This window comes from Eptatretus burgeri, chromosome 14 (genome assembly GCF_056783735.1).
Source record: "Eptatretus burgeri isolate ZD-2024b chromosome 14, Ebu_testis_v1, whole genome shotgun sequence".
NCBI lineage: Eukaryota > Metazoa > Chordata > Myxini > Myxiniformes > Myxinidae > Eptatretus > Eptatretus burgeri.
The window spans coordinates 55471481-55489455 of NC_140974.1; the positions used below are offsets into that span (position 1 = coordinate 55471481).

At 45.4% G+C, this 17975-nt stretch overlaps 1 protein-coding gene across 2 annotated transcripts in view; it reads left to right on the plus strand.

Annotated features, from left to right (window-relative positions):
* The window catches only part of LOC147013241 (microtubule cross-linking factor 1-like), a 55878-nt gene extending 38513 nt beyond the window's left edge, over positions 1–17365 (plus strand). For both annotated transcript variants that reach the window (XM_085854913.1, XM_085854914.1), the window contains exons 13-17: positions 4172–4405; positions 12641–12847; positions 14559–14599; positions 15045–15287; positions 15641–17365. In XM_085854913.1, the coding sequence (XP_085711039.1) occupies positions 4172–4405; positions 12641–12847; positions 14559–14599; positions 15045–15287; positions 15641–16826 (1911 nt within the window). In that variant the 3' untranslated portion in view covers positions 16827–17365. The remainder of the gene's footprint in view (positions 1–4171; positions 4406–12640; positions 12848–14558; positions 14600–15044; positions 15288–15640) is intronic.
* The last annotated feature ends 610 nt before the right edge of the window (positions 17366–17975 follow it).

A 17975-nucleotide genomic window follows, 5' to 3' on the forward strand; every position in this document is an offset into this window, starting at 1 on the left:
CTGTGTGCACTTTCCTCCACTCTTGTATGTCACCCTGTGTTCCTCCTTCTTCTTTAAATACGTGTTTACCACTGCCATTTCCATTCTTTTTGCAAACTCTACCACCATTTGCCCTTCCACATTTCTCTTGTTGAGACCGTACCTCCCCATCACCTCCTCATCCTCTTTATTCCCTTCCCCAACATGTCCATTGAAATCTGCTCCAATCACCACTCTTTCATCCTTGGATACACCCTCCACCACTTCATCTAACTCACTCCAGAAATCTTCTTTATACTCCATCTCACACCCCATATGTGGGGCATATGCACTGATGACATTCATCATCACCCCTTCAATTTCCAACTTCACACTCATCACTCGGTCAGACACCCTCCTCACCTCCAATACCCTCTTGACATGATCTTCCTTCAGGATTATCCCGACACCATTTCTCCTCCCATCCACACCATGATAGAACAGTTTGAAACCACCTCCAATGCTCCTCGCCTTACTCCCCATCCACTTGGTCTCTTGTACACACAGTATGTCCACCTTTCTTCTCTCCATCATATCAGCCAACTCTCGCCCTTTGCCAGTCATCGTCCCAACATTCAGAGTTCCAACTCTCACCTCCACACTTCTACCCTTCCCCCTCTCCCACTGCCTCCGGACTCGCCTTCCCCGTCTCCTTCTCCTCCTTCGCCCAGCAGTAGCACAATTTCCACTGGTACCCTGCTGACCACCGGTACCGGTGGCGGTCGTTGGTAACCCGGGCCTCGACCGATCCGGTATGGAAATTCGTTTTGTTGTCCGCATAATGATTTGGCATAGGTTTTTACGCCGGATGCCCTTCCTGACGCAACCCTGGTCGCCTCTTACGACACACAGGGATATGGTACACCTATTCTAACCGGGGCATACACCAGGCCCAGTACAACTGGTGCTCATTTCGCCGACCTCAGAAGGATGGCAGGCTGAGTCAACCCCCTGGTGTTTTCGACTTGGTTTATATATATTTATATATATATATATATATATATATATATATATATATATATATATATATATATACACATTATATATATACACATATATATATATATATATATACATACATATATTAATTCAGTGTCCCAACGGGGCTTGAACTCAGGACCTCTTGGGTCCCAAGCCACTGCCCTTACCACTGCGCCAACACCAGGCTTAATGATCCAGGATCAACACCATGATCTAACAACAACCAGGATCAACATCATGATCTTACTAAATACCATCGCAGAATATGTCTGGATGAAATGACACTTTGACAGCTACAGTTGTATTTCCCTCAGACTCTAAGTTAAGTAGGCAAAAATTGATAGGTACAGTTGCAATTAAAGAACAAACTGTGCATGTGGATTGGCAGTTCAGTTGCTGCCATATCTGAGAGCTATGACACCAATAAATATTACTTAATTGATTCAAAACTGATGAAATACCCAATTAAATCATATTCCTGTTTATTGCAGAAAAATTTAAACAAACAAAAGGCATTTTGATGAGTAATGTCATTCAGTGCATTGTTATCATTAAATAAATGGGTAAAGTACCTTCCCTAAAGCGATCTTGTTACAAGCATTCAACACGTTGTTCTGACACATTCCTTTATTTGAGCAGTGTATAGGCAACAGGCCACTGCTTTGATCACTCCTGAAAATAAAAATCACCAGGATTATATACATGAAGGAAAAACATGCAAACTGCTTATGTGCATATATAATACATTGTGGTTATACAGCACAAATTATTCCAATTGCACTGGCTCATAGGCTGACACCAGAGGGTCTGAAGCCGAAGGCCTAAAACCTGAGACCAATACGTATTGTCGCCTTCACCAGACCCATGATACCTATAAGCTCCAACCTTTCGATATTTGGTGCTCTTTTAAACAGTCACTTTGGTTGTTTTACATTGAACAGAAAACTTGTTGGGAGGGGCATGGCGCTTGTGAATATGACACTTCTGAAGATGTGTTTGGCTTACCACAGCACCAAAATGGCGGACGTATCATTTTCTTTTTCCAGGATACAATTGTGTGTGGCGTCAGGCCAGCTGCCCAACCAATGAGTATATAGCGGACATACATGAACACATACATACTTACATTCAAACACTTACACCATTATATCTATATATTAATACTGAAGGACCAATTTTGTGCTCCTCCTAGCGGTCGTGTCACGTTTTTCTCGATCCTGTGACCTGGACTGAAAGAAACTTCGTACCTGTAAGAGGGCATCGCACATAGTGGCAAGAGTCAACTTTCAACTCTGAAGCAGAATAAACACTTTTCGTTGAGACAGGGGCGAGGAGTGAAGAAGCAGGGGCGGGGGATGAAGAGACGGGGGCAGGGAGTGAAGGGGGGGGGGGGGGCAAGGTAAGCAAATTTTTGGGCGGGGGTAAGCAAATTGAAAGCGGGAGACAGGGGGAAATGGGGCGGGGGATGAGTGGGCGGGGGCTGGGGTGAATTAGGTGGGGTTGAGTGTGAGGAGGTGGACAGGGGGTGGGGGCCCGAGGGCAAGTGGGGCAGGGAATCAAGAGACGGGGGGGGCGGGGAGTGAAGAGGCGGGGGCAGGGCCGGGGTAATTAAATTTTTGGGCGGGGGTAAGCAAATTTAAGGTGGGATGGGAGGTGGGGGGAATGGGGCAGGGGCGGGGGATGAGTAGGCAGGGGCAAGCACGCCCTTTCCAGTCCATGTCCCTCGAGTGTGGGTGAGCCGGTGAGGGTGGTTGAATGAACGGAATCCGTCTGTGACGGGGTTTCGGCTAGTATAGAAGATTCTCATGGACTCATGTAGACGTGACATTCTGGTTGGTGAATGCCAAGCAGTAAGCATGGCTGGTTTGATAATGAAAGAATTGAAAATGTATTACAGTATCAAATGTAATGATGGCGCGAAGGACAATGGTACTATAACAACAGAATTCTGGAATACTGTAATATATGTACTTAATATTTGTGTGTAATTAATTTTCATGGTCCCCCCCCCCTCCTTACAAATTATAACAACAAAACACAGCAGATGTACAGTGTAAACCTATTTATTTGTAACAAAATATACATTTAAATATGGGCAACAAGGGAACATTCTCTCAGCACAAGTAGACCTAAAGTCTAGAGTTTAATACTAAAGGACATTTGTTAAATTAAAAGTCAAAAGTCTGCCATAATTAACTGTCCCTAATTAACATATCAAAATGCTGTTTGATCACATCTTTGAGCCGGACTTTAAAAAAATCCAGCCTTTCACCGTGTCGTCGTACTTTTCACCCAAAAAGCAAGGAAGGACATCTCGGCTTTTTGATAAGGACCATATTGTCTTATCTGGATTCTTTCTTTTTCTTCTTTTTCTTCTTCTTCCTCTTCTTCTTCAGGTAGGCAGCCTTTGTACTTCTGTGTTCTCATTTATGGGCCACCCCAGCAGCTGCATTTGTAATTTCCTGATGGCACGTGCTACACCAACCTCCAGAGCAGTGCGGGCAATAATCTTGGCAAGAAGCTGGTGTCATCGTAATTGTTATAATGTCCCTCTTCCTTTTTCTCAGATTTTCGGGCATTGACGTAGTGAAGGTGTCGTTGGCAGCCTGTATGGTTTTGGCTACTTCTTGCATCTCACACAATGCTGAGGGTTCAGCATGCCAGGAGTTTTCGGAGGATTTGGAGATTTTATCCATTTCCACAATGACATCTTGTTCGGCGATGGCTCGGAAGATAGTGTGTGCACAGTATTGATTTTACATTTCGATGAAGATGATTTTTGTCTAATCTTGGTGCACTTTTACAGCTGACCAACATTTACTCAGATTCTGACACTTTCTTTATTTCATGTCTCAGTTACACACGGAACACGTGTTGCTTTATCTTCGTGGATTGGGATCAACAGCAGTCATGGTGGCATCGTGTCCTACTGTGGCATCATCGAAATGTACATTTTTCCATGAATTATAATTCCCAGGAAAAATGGTTTGAAATTAAAACCATGAAAGATAATTCCTGCGAATATTTACATTATATTACTTTATGAGATTTGAACTCTGCGCCTTCTGTGGGGAATCATTGGCCAGACAGCTTGGCGAGAGACAGTAAGTATTACATTTTAAATGCTGACACACCTGTTATCGTGGCACCTTTCTTGTTTTATTTCTCTCAGCTTGGAGGTCATGCCACTAAAGGCCCAGCTAACAAGGTGGGTGCTGCTGAGGTACATGAAGAACAGCGACGCCGCCTGGCAGAGCTGCACACCTCCACAATGGAACTGAGGCACCAGCTCGATGCATGCGAGCGCCTGTGGACCCGTGAACGTCTCGATCTACTGCAACGGTTCAACCGAGAGCGCAGCGAGTGGGAGCAGCAGCGGAAGAAGCAACAACAGCAGCTTGAACAAGTGTGTTATAGCAGAATGCAGCTTAACAAGGTGTATCTTGCACACATGCTGATGCTGGTTAGAATATTTTGCAACAGATATACCATCCGTTGGCTGCTGAGGACTTCGGTAAAATGTGTGTATTTTACTTATGTCAGAGTACGGTACTTTCAATCTCGCAAACAGCGCACTGAAAACGTATTGTTACCAGTACATCGTTAACTGCTCATTGACCACATTCACAAATTACCGGTGCATCATTCCGATTCATGTTTTCTGGGAATACCGCATTCTGAAACAAACATGATCAAACCGGTCCTCCTGAAATTGCATACACCGAATGGATTCCATGATACGGAAGAATACGACACTTTGTCAAGGCTAATGTCGGTCTGTATCGGCAGAGAATTCAAACAACAGGTTTTACCACTCGAGGTGTGAAGGAAAGTAAATCTGATATTTCGGATGTTTGCTCTTCACCAAATCCTCTTGCTCTGGTGAAGAGCTCGTACCAGAAACATCAGTATGACTGTGATTCCTTGGGAGGCCTAAGTTCAGAGAAACACACACAAAAATAAATAAAAACAGGAAATCGTACATACAAAGGAAAGTTCAGCAATTGATAAATACAGACCAACAGGAGAAGGTGGTACAAGCAACACAATGCATGATTCGCAAACTCATTTGGAAATGCAGAGGCTTCGATTTCAAATAGGATTAAATTATTTTAAAACATTTAAATCCGGTTTGGAACATAGTTTAATTATCTGACAAAGGAATCAGCTACCCCTCATCCTGCCCTCTATAACCTCAACCCCCCTCCCCCACCCCCCAATCCCACATCCTCCCAGCCTCCCTCTGCCCCTGTCCCTCACCCTCTCAGTCTCTCCCCTGTCCCTCACCCTCCCAGTCTCTCCCCTGTCCCTCACCCTCCCAGTCTCTCCCCTGTCCCTCACCCTCCCAGTCTCTCCCCTGTCCCTCACCCTCCCAGTCTCTCCCCTGTCCCTCACCCTCCCAGTCTCTCCCCTGTCCCTCATCCTCCCAGTCTCTCCCCTGTCCCTCAACCTCCCAGTCTCTCCCATGTTCCTCAACCTCCCAGTCTCTCCCCTGTCCCTCACCCTCCCAGTCTCTCCCCTGTCCCTCACCCTCCCAGTCTCTCCCATGTTCCTCAACCTCCCAGTCTCTCCCCTGTCCCTCACCCTCCCACCAGCCATGGCACATCAGCAAAGGACAACTGTGACTCCATGTTGTGTAGTAGATATAGAAAAATCATGTAAATTATGATACAAGCATCAAATTTGGCATTTCTGTTCTGCAGGGCTTTCTGATCAAATCTGCCCGATTGGCCATTTGAAAATCCAAATTTTGAAAAATTTGAAAGAAAAAAAAAACTTCAAATAAAATTTGAAGTCACAGCTGGCTGAAATTCTTGAAGCGCAAGTAAACATCCCAGACAGAGAACCAAGGGGAGATGCAGTCATCATTGATGGCTCAGCACTTATCAATGCCCTACCTCCACGCACTTCAAAGAAATTTGATGACTATGCTAAAGAAGACATCATCCCAAAGGTGGAATCCTATGGTGCCAGGTACGAGAGGGTGGACGTAGTGTTTGATGTGTACAAGAAGTCAAGTCTGAAGTCCGAGGCAAGGTCAAAAAGGGGGCAAGGAATCAGAAGAAGAGTGACAGGAACCAGTAAGACCCCAAATAACTGGAGAAGCTTTCTTCAAGATGTCAGCAACAAGACTGAGCTGTTTCACTTCCTTGCGGAAAAGATGTGTGAAGCACAGACGACAAGCACAGTCATTGTCACATAAGGAGAAGATTCTATGAGCAAAACAAGGAAGTCACTGGATGCTGTGTCTCCATGTTGTCATGAAGAAGCTGACACTCGAATATTTGTACACACCAGGGATGCAACGACGGATGGTAGCAAGTCCATTATCATGAAGGCTAATGACACGGACGTACTAGTCATAGCAATATCTGTACTGCCATCCTTACAGGAACTAGGTCTTGAGAACATGTGGATTGCCTTTGGCCAAGGAGCCAAGGCACGATGGATTCCAGTCCATGAGGTAGTTTCTGTAATAGGGCCTGAGAAAGCTCGAGGGATCCCATACTTCCATGCGTTCACTGGATGTGACGTCGTGTCTGCCTTCCACGGTAAAGGGAAGAAAACTGCATGGCAGACTTGGAACGTCTTTGATGATGTTTCTGAAACATTCACCAATCTCAGCCAGCATCCAATATTGATTCATGATCTTGACTTTTTTGGAGTTTTTTATTTATTTATATTTTTCAAAATTTGATTTTCAAATGGCCAATCAGGCAGATTTGATTAGAATCCCCTGGAGAACAAATTTGCCAAATTTGATGCTTGTATCATCATTTGCACGATTCCTCTCAAAAATTGCTGTTATCTGCCCCACTAATGGGACTGATTCAATCTGTGAACTTTCCAACCCTGATTTCTCCCAATGACAAATCCACCCTTCTGGACTTGGTGATGACAAACCTCCCCACAAATGTTTCCTGCTCGTCCTCTGCTCCATTTGGTTCACCTGATCATACGCTTGTGAGAGTCAACATCTTTATGGCTATTCTCAGAGCGTTGCCTCAGTGCCGGCAAATATGGTATTTCACTCGAGCAGATTGGCAGGGACTGCAAGCAGCCATCTCTCTTCAGGACCGGCCTCTCAGATCTACTCAGCCTGGGAATTCTTCCACAGAAACCTTCTCTCTCTCTCTCTCTCTCTCTCTCTCTCTCTCTCTCTCTCTCTCTCTCTCTCTCTCTCTGTCTCTCTGTCTCTCTGTCTCTCTCTCTCTCTCTCTCTCTCTCTCTCTCTCTCTCTCTCTCTCTCTGTCTCTGTCTCTGTCTCTGTCTCTCTCTCTCTCTCTCTCTCTCTCTCTCTCTCTCTCTCTCTCTCTCTCTCTCTCTCTCTCTCTCTCTCTCTCTCTCTTTGTGTGTTTGTGTCTGTCTCTCACAGTCTCTCTCAGTCTCTCTCACAGTCTCTCTCTCAGTCTCTCTCTCTCTCTCTCTCTCTCTCTCTCTCTCTCTCTCTCTCTCTCTCTCTCTCTCTCTCTGTCTCTGTCTCTGTCTCTGTCTCTCTCTCTTTCTCTCTCTGTCTCTCTTTGTGTGTTTCTCTCTCTCTCTCTCTCTCTCTCAGTCTCTCTCTCTCTCTCTCTCTCTCTGTCTCTCTCTCTCTCTCTCTCTCTCTCTCTCTCTCTCTCTCTCTCTCTGTCTCTGTCTCTCTCTCACTCTCTCTCTCTCTCTCTCTCTCTCTCTCTCTCTCTCTCTCTCTCTCTCTCTCCAGTCCTCTCTCTCTCTCTCTCTCTCTCCAGTCCTCTCTCTCTCTCTCTCTCTCCAGTCCTCTCTCTCTCTCTCTCTCTCTCTCAGTCTCAGTCTCAGTCTCAGTCTCAGTCTCAGTCTCAGTCTCAGTCTCAGTCTCAGTCTCAGTCTCAGTCTCTCTCTCTCAGTCTCTCTCTCTCTCTCTCTCTCTCTCTCTCTCTCTCTGTCTCTGTCTCTCTCTCTCTCTCTCTCTCTCTCTCTGTCTCTGTCTCTGTCTCTGTCTCTGTCTCTCTCTTTCTCTCTCTGTCTCTCTTTGTGTGTTTGTCTCTCTCTCACTCTCTCTCTCTCTCTCTCCCTCTCTCTCTCTCTCTCTCTCTCTCTCTCTCTCTCTCTGTCTCTGTCTCTCTCTCTCTCTCTCTCTCTCTCTCTCTCCAGTCTCTCTCTCTCTCTCTCTCTCTCTCTCTCTCTCTCTCTCTCTCTCTCTCTCTCTCTCTCTCTCTCTCTCTCTCTCTCTCTCTCTCAGTCTCTCTCAGTCTCAGTCTCAGTCTCAGTCTCAGTCTCAGTCTCAGTCTCAGTCTCAGTCTCAGTCTCAGTCTCAGTCTCAGTCTCAGTCTCAGTCTCAGTCTCAGTCTCAGTCTCTCTCTCTCTCTCTCTCTCTCTCTCTCTCTCTCTCTCTCTCTCTCTCTCTCTCTCTCTCTCTCTCTCTCTCTCATGCACTGGTTCATCCCATCTCGTCTTCAATTATCCTACCGTCTTCCTGCTTATTTTACACTAAATCATATGCCGATTGTGCACTCTTTTCCTGTTCCTTTTGTTCTGTTGCATCCTCATCCATTCAGTGTTCTAGATCTTCCACTTTGTATACAACCCCCCCTCCCCCTCCAACCCCCACCAAACACAAGTATCAGGAAGCCAATTGTTGGATCACATCATTATAATTGAAAATTACAAATTATTAATTTTGACACAAACATAGGAATACACAAAAGCAAATTAAGGTTGTAATGAAATGAAATAAGAAAATAACACACAGGCGGGCTGGTGATACCCAGGAATAAAACTAAATAAGGACAAGATGAATAGGAACAACATTCAGTCTATTTATCTTTTATACTTTATTACCTCCGACACCGAAGGTGAAGGATGTTATGTTTTCACCCCTTTCTTTCTGTCTGTCTGTTTGTTTGTTTGTTTGTTTGTTTGTTTGTTTGTGTACAGGATATCTCAAAACGTTTTGGACGGTTTGGACAGGTTCGGTGTGTGACGAGGACGAAATTGTTACATTTTGGTGAAGATCCGGATCCGGATCAGACTACTAGAATTTCTTAAGTGATTCTTCACCATTGAGAAACAGGGTCAAAAATGATATATAGCGCGATGTCTCAAAACGTTGAGGACAGATTCGGACGAAACTTGGTGGACATGTTGGATGTTTCGCAAGGACGAATTGATTCGATTTTGGTGAAGATCTGAATTCGGATCTGGATACGAGAATTATTTAATTTTCAAAGTGATTCTTCACCATTGAGAGAGATAGGGCCAAAAACTATATAGTACTGTATAGCATGATACTTCAAAAATGTTTTGGGCCCGTTAGGTTCTCGTGGATCAGGCGTATTTTACTTATGTCAGAGATCATGGAAGACCTGCTCTACCGAGTGGCGGAGGTATCAGGCGTGGCGGAGGTATGCGCTCTACCGAGTGCACTTCCAGTTACCTCCACCACCGAAGGTGAAGGAGGTTATCATTTCACCCCTTTCTGTTGGGTTAGCACGATGTCTAACCGAAGGTAACCGATGTTACCTTCCGTCAGCAAAATATGTGACCCTTATTGTTGGGTCGCTGAAATAGGTGGCCCTTATTGTCAGTAATTCTGTCTGTTTGTTTGGATGTTTGTTCGTTTCTCATCAGCATAATTGGTAGTAAACGGTGGATTTTTACAAAACTCGGGTGGTAGGTACATCTTATGACCTCGTGCTTTGGAAATTGTGATGGTTGCTAGGGACGCTTTGGTTCCCTAGCAACAACCAAAAAACCTTCAAAATCGGTACCGTTCACGTGAAATCAATTCCGAGAGCCAATATCCCACGAAGGGTTATGAAATTTGGCACGAATGATCTATAGGTGATGCTCTATCAAATCTATTCCGGTTTTTATCCCCCGCCCTGAAGGGGGATATTGTTATCCCCCAGGTCGTCCGTCCGGCTGTCCGGCTGTCCGTCTGGCTGGGCGTCAACATTTATAGCTGTGAGTGCGATAACTCATAAACTGTTCGCCATATTGATTTGAAATTTAGGTCACACATGTACCACCTGAAAAGGAAGAACCCTATTGATTTTGGGCGTTGCCTGCTCCAAGATGGCCGACTGGGGCGGTCGTCCGGCTGGCTGGCTGGGCGTCAACATTTATGGCATCAACATTTATAGCTGTGAGTGCGATAACTCATAAACTGTTCGCCATATCGATTTGAAATTTGGGTCACACATGTAACACCTGAAAAGGAAGAACCCTATTGAGTTTGGGCGTGGCCGGACCCAAGATGGCCGACTGGGGCGGCCATCTTGAAAAAAATGTTTTTTCGCCATATCGATTTGAAATTTGGGTCACACATGTACCACCTGAAAAGGAAGAACCCTATTGATTTTGGGCGTGGCCGGTTCCAAGATGGCCGTCTGGGGCGCCATCTTGAAAAAAATATTTTTTTTAATAAATGGAAAACCGCTTATCTGATTTCAATTATTTTTGGTTACTATGTTCCTCACCCCTGGGGAACTTTTTTGAGATGATGACCAAATGGTGTCTTGTTTCCAATTCACCTCCCTCATTATCTGGAATATGTATGACCTTTTTCATTCAATGGCGGGGGATTCCCCATCTCTGATGGTATATTTATTATGATATATGGAATACATTACCCGCAGCACTCCCTACAATTAGGGTATGCGTGAAAATTGGCGAAAATTGAAGGCCCCCTAGCGACCAGGTGAGTGCATCGATACGAATGAAACTTTGCAGGTTCATGGTACTTGATGAGTTCTGCAACTTTGCCTCAGGACATATTGACCCATTTCACTTAGGTCAGAGGTCAAAGGTCAATTAGTGCAAAAATCGATAATATGCGAGAGCTGGAGGTGCCTTCGTGGCAAATGCTACTCCTCCGAGGGTTATGGTCGGAAGGTCATAAAAATTCACACTAATTGTCTGGAATACATTGTGCACAAACGATCAAGCCGGATTTTCGATTTAGATCTTTGTTCACCCACAGCACCCCCTCAAACTTTGGGGATTTCCGATTTCAAACTGCATTTTCGGTACTTTTCATTCAAATGGATACTGAGTAGTTATCAGTCGATGGAACTGGATGAGATTTGAGATGCATAATGTTAAGGTGATTCCCTATCCGCAATATGACATCCATTTTGCTCTTCATCTTATAGTTTCCATGCTTGGCGACCCATCGCCGCCTACCGGCTTGTCTATTTGTCTGTTTGTTTGTGTACAGGATATCTCAAAAGGTTGTGGACGGATCCGGATGAAATTTTGTGGACAAGTTCAGTGTTTGGGAAAGACGAACTGATTAGATTTTGCTGACGATCGGGATCCTGATCTGACGACTAGAATTTTTAAAGTGATTCTTCACCATTGAGAGATGGGGCCAAAAATGATATATAGCATGATATCTCAAAAAGTTGTGGACAAACTCGGACGAAACTTGGTGGACAGGTTGAGTGTGTCACAAGGACGAATTGTTTCGATCTTGGTGAAGATCTGAATCCGGGTCTGGATACGAGAATTATTTAATATTTACAGTGATTCTTCACCACTGGGAGACAGGGCCAACAACGAAATAGCACTGTAAAGCTTGATATTTCAAAACTGTATTGGGCCCGATATGCTCTCATGGATCAGGCATTACGTGGCGGAGGTATGCACTCTGCCGAGTGCTCTTCCAGTTTGTTTCATGTTATTCAACATCCATACCTGCCATACTTTTTCCCCCATTAACACGATTCACCCAACCCTCAGATTTGCAGGTTACTACGTCTGTCTCTCTCTGTCTCTCTCTGTCTCTCTCTGTCTCTCTCTGTCTCTCTGTCTCTCTCTGTCTGTCTGTCGGTCTCTCTCTCTCTCTCTCTCTCTCTCTCTCTCTCTCTCTCTCTCTCTCTCTCTCTCTCTCTCTCTCTCTCTCTCTCTCTCTCTCTCTCTCTCTCTCTCTCACACACACACACACATGCTTGTTGCATCCACCTGTTGCCCCACGACTTCCAACGTCAGTACATTATCATTTAACCCCTATCATCTTGTACTTCAATGAGGCTCGATATCATACAGATAAAAAAAAATGAATGTACGGAATCGAAAGACACGGGAAAAGTTGATTTACAAAAGAGAATCAGTGACATTCAAAACACACAGAACCGAGGGTATCATTTACCATGCTCTCTAAAGAGTGTCGGTTCTGTCGAAGGAGTTTCTTGGCTCGGGTTACAATCCTGGATGGGTCGCCACTCCAGCACAAGATCAGGGCAATGATTTGTAATTTGTTCATGGTGCTGGCGAAAACTCGCCTACTCTTTGCGAAGGACACTGAGGGATCTTTAACGTCCACCAACTAATACCGGCAATGGGATGCCCAGTTTCACGTCCATCCGTAGGAGGGCACACACGTTGATGAATCACCATGTGCAACACCAGAACGGCAGTTTATGGCTGGCCTGAGATTCGAACGCATCCGAGACAGCACAGAGGTGAGTGCGTACATAGGGTGGGGTGAATTAACTAAGAAATACTGAGACAGACAGACTTGTCGCAAAATTTCTTTGAAACACTTTTGCTTCTCATTGTGGTGCAGACACAGATAGTTGTAGCGCAAAACATGGTGTTTAAAAATCACACACAGACAAAGTTGAATCATGAACATGATTCTGGAGTTTACTTATCATTAAATACCTTGATCCAACAGCTTCGTAAACAAAGGCAGCAACACAAAAGGCCTGGAGAATCGAGACTGTGCAGGAACCACTCACTGGATGACGCAGAGCATGTGGACAAGCCGTGCGGACATGAGGGATCTCGTTTCGTCGAAGCACTGCTGGTCGATCCGCTGGAAAGACGCGTTGAAGTCCTTGGGCAGTCTGACGTGAAAGCACAGCGTCTGGGGAAAAGAAAGGTAAATATGAGCAGTTACCAGGTATAATAAATCAGAAAACAAAGAAAAATCCATTTTGTTCATCATGTTGCAGCAGAGTAATATTGTTGCGGGGTCGGGTATCGGCAACGAGCACGACCGCTAGATGGAGCAGCAGAGTCAACTCCACCGATCACCCGAAATTTAGATCGTACCTTTTCGGAAAACTCCGAAAAGTACGGGTCCCTTATCGGACCGTGAATCGTCAATAATTACACCATGTGGTACAAGGTTATTTGCCAATCTTCAAAATACCTAGAGATCCACGTGGCGAGTTTACCGAGTATTCACACCCTCGACGGCACCCGTACGGAACGAGCAGCGAGCGTACTCGAACCGTGTGCGACCCGAGCGGATGATCACCGAGATCCGTCGGTCCAAATGTCCCATGACAGCGGCAACAACCTGGCTATTCTCCAACACGGAGCACGCTAAGCCAATGGAGAAAGGGACACGAACGAGCTGATACATTTCACAAATGGGGATGTTTATTTAACGATAGGCAGGGAGGGGAACACAGAAGAGCAGAGTTATCCGAATATTAATAAGCACGTATGTACAGCAAGACACTTAACAATTCATTTCTTAGCAGACTGGCGCCACAGACACACACATGCACACACCCAAAGAAACGGACCAAAGTGGTCTTTATTGAGGCCTCCAGCTCAGATGGAAAGGACGAGCTGAAGACCAGATTCTGCCTCGGACCTGTCCACCTCATGTGGTCTTCGCGTTGAGTCGACCCGGGCCCCAGCGAGAGGCAAGCCGAACCCAGACACCGGCGAGCCGCGATCAGCCTCCTCAGCTCCGCTCGGCGCTCGTCCTGGCAGTCAAAGCCTCTCCTCCGTATCCCTCCGAGAGACGGCGCGCACCCTTGCCGCTCCGGTGGTGGATGGTCTCTCTGAAGCCCAAGCTCTTGATCATCGGGAGGAGGAGGAGGAGGAGGAGGAGGAGGAGGGGGAGGAGGAGGAAGAAGACTCTCTCTGCGAGGATTCTCTGTTCCTTTTTATCCTCTCCGGCGCGCTCGCTCAAGCGTCATTCGTTCTCGGGCGCGGCTCACTCAGGTGTGATTCATTCTCGGGCGGGGCTCGCTCAGGCGTGATTCATTCTCGGGCGCGGCTTGACCTGTTCCCTACTAGGCGCCCCGCCAAGCGAATCGGTGGGTGGGGGCATGACCTTTCCCCTACTGAGCGCGCGGACAATGCCGGGAGCAGAGGGTTTTCGTCGTCGTTTTATTTGGAGCTGGAGTGGTCCGCAGCTGTTGTTGTCGTTCATGTTGGTGGAAAAATGTAAAAGAAAAACCCTAACTCTCAAAATAACTCCACAGCGCATGAACATTTAATTACCCATTAGACAAGGGACGGGAAGCTATCTATTCACATTCACTTATCGATATAACTGAGCTATAGGACCTGAATGTTGTGTGCTCATGCCTTCCAGATTTGCAACAATATGAGGAATGACTATCGATGTATGTAATGTTCGGGGGTTTACCTAATATAAAATTGTAACTTGCTCAATAACCTCTACACATACAGTTGTTGTTTCTGGAAAAAAAAAAATAAAGCACAGAGAGATGTAGCGAGGCATTACCTTTGGGTGTAGCCTCTGTACCATCGCTGTTCTACTTGTTACTCAAAATGCCATCTGTCCCTTTATTTTTCTCCTCACGTCCATCCCAATCATGTCCAAGTCTGAAATGGATAAAGTTTCAAATCAGAGCACACTACGCAGGTAAGAAGCATGAACATGCAGAAGTCATATTGACTAACATTCCAAATGCCTGTTCCACTCCCTACCTTAAAGCTTTATCATTGAGCACCTGTGTTATGGTTTCAGAAATTTCGTGCAGTGTCATTAGGATCAGAACTCATTGAAGGTACAAATTGTGTTTCTGATAGAAGCTTAAAGTGAACCTTCCCCTCTTCCGTGAGTTATAAAACCAGAATATTTCAAACACAGTCACGTGGTTTCGCATGTGTGTGCACAATAATAATAATAATAATAAAAAAGCTAAAACTTTACATACAAATAACTTTGTTTTCAGAAAATAATTTTACTAACCAGGAAATGTTCGTTCAGGTTGTGAGTGAAGCTTCCAATTGTTTACCCGAACATTGCTTTTGACCTATGAGAGCAACGAGAGTATTTCGTCTAAAGGGTTTCCCTGTGTCTGCAGAGTTTGTTCCGTGTCCTGCATGGCGGAGTTTGAGACACTCATGGACAAATCTCCATTCCTCCCTGCTGAGCCCAATAGACCCATGTCACCACTTTCACCAAATGTAGGAGACATTGCTGAGCTTGGTAGGACATCTGGCACAAGCAGGCCGCAGGTGGCAGCAACAACATGTCTAAATGAAAGCTGGGACATGCTTCCCTTTGATCCAGCAGACAGGCCTTTGCCTACCAAGATGGCTTCCAAGTAAGGATCATGTGGAGGGGGATACAATGTTGAAATATAAAGTCACCTGTTTAGATTTGCTTATTCCAACCACATATCAACATAAACGTTACGTTTATCACTCAAGTACACTGAACAGTTATTCCCGAGGACATGAACGGGCAATCTGTGTGTACATAGTCTCTTGTGATGAATTTGGTGCATCACCTTATGTAAAATAACCCACAAATTGGTTACTCCCCCATGACTGGATTGTTTGCTTGATCATCTAAGAAGTTGCAAATACAGGGATGGAAAAGAACAGAAATATCCAATCAATATTTGAAACGGGTCCATCTCATTTTAATTAACTTGTTCTTTTCTATTCTCTTAAGAATCCCCAGACCAGGTCATGACAGTACGTTGGAATGGCCAAGAATGCTGGCCCGAGGTGGCCTAAAAGTACAAGGAAAAGCCAGCAGCTGTCAGGCATCTCACCTTTCTCCACATCTTGGCACCTTCAGCGATTTGGAAAATGCGGCCGCCCTGGCACGGGGAACTGTTCGCTCACGATCTCTTGAAAGGCCCACTCATGACGCAGCATGCCAGGTGTGCTGGAAAAGACGTGAAGTGGCCACACAGACGTTGAGTTCTTCTATAGACCATCAAAGCACCTTGCGTACAGCAGCAATCTCTGCTAGTCCTTTAAGGCGGAATGGTGGTGGTGGTAGAGGAGGTGTTATGATTTCATCTCCTTGCCGCACACCACGAAAAGTGGCTAAAACTCCAGTATCTCCAGTGCAAGCACGTTTTGAGAGGCCCTGCTGCTCCCCTAAATATGGTTCACCCCGACTCCAAAGGAAACCGCCTCCTATGCGCCATGAAACGAGTGGACCTGTGAGTCTCAGCAGTTCATACCCTCATGCTGATCCTTCTTCACCACAATTACGGCATGAACCCTTCCAAGCTGTAAAACCTGAGCACAAAGCGTGCGCACCAATGTCACCCCGCTTAGATCCATATCGATCACGTGGTGATCCAGCATCACCAAGGCTCGCGGTGACTCAGAGAGTACCGGTATATAGACAGGATCCTGGTTCTCTGCAGTCGCCACGGCTGCGCCGTGAACCTTGTTCTCCCAAGCGAGGTGGTGTGAATGAGTTTTCTTCTCCTGCCCGGGTCCGGCAACATAACGAGTCAGCATGGGCACGCTCCACAACGACACGGGACAGCCCTGTGCACTCACCATCAGGTGAATCTGGCGAGTCATTACACAGCTTTTCCAGCCTCTTCAGCTTTATTGATCACACTCCAGCACTGCTCGACACCGTCCGCCGCTTTGGCTTGGGCATATTGAAATCGAGTCGGGACAAAGCCCTACAACAACGTGGCCCAGAAAAAGCCGAAATTTTGTCAGGAGACCTGGCGAGAGGGTCACAAAGCTGGAAAGATTCCTGCAACAAAGGTCAACGTGATCTGGGCGATCAAGCAACAGCTCCACAAGATGGCAGATCACAGGACAAGGGTTTGGCTCCAACTGCTACTGTCACAATGACTCCTGGGAATCTCTATAAAGCTTAATCCTTCCATCATATATTCACAATGACCATTTATGCAACCAATGTTAATATCAGTGTTAACTTTCTTACAGAGTCACACAATTCTCACGACTCAGCGCAAGTTACAGTTTATCTTTTTAAGCCATTGAATGACATTTAACTTTTCTTATCATGCTCTGCTCAACTCTGCTTTCAGACAATGGTGATTGTGCCTTTCTGGGGCACATCTACAAGTCATGGAACTCTGGTGAATTATAAATATTTCATTGTATTGTTACTTTCCCGGCACACTATATGTCGGTGAGTTTTAATACAGATGAATGAAGACGATGAGAGAGAATCAGCTCCTCACGATTATATCTCCCTCGGACTCAAATTGCACAATACCTCTCCATCTTCATAAATTCTATCTACCTAATCCTTCCCCAATCTCCCAACTTGTTCAGACTCCAGAACACACACACACACACACACACACACACACACACACACACACACACACACACACACACACACACACACACACACACACACACACACACACACACACACACACACACACACACACACAGACACACACACACACACACACACCTAGAAATGTTTTGATCCACAAGAAAGCAATCTCTTCATGTGGATTATGATCAAATGTTTGCATCATATAAACAAACTTCTAAAAATCCACACTATCAACAAAAAAAATCCAAGATAATAAAAAAATACGATGGGAGGATGATGTTGTGTGAGATATGGGTTTTATGGACCTTTCTTGGAAGATAAGTCAGTGCAATATTAAAAACAGAAAATGTCAAATCACTCATTGCCTCCTCCACCATACCCCTCATCACCACTCATATACCTCCCCCAGTATGAACAGACAGTTACAAGATAATCACAATCTGTTGACAATCTGTTCTCTACCCAAATGAGAAGTTCTTGAGCACTTTATAAGACTGCGTATGGACCTGGCGATACATCACGTTCCACAACCTGAAAGCAGTCGTTCTCCCATCACTCGTGTTTACCCTCCAAGAGTTGCTGCTGTTATGACACATCCGTGTTCATTGTTCATTTCCATGTTTGCAAAGCTTGCCGTTTGGAGTCGGTGTTCTCCACTTCACGGTAAAACTTGCATGTCGAACTTACACTGTGGCACTCTGTATGTCGGTTT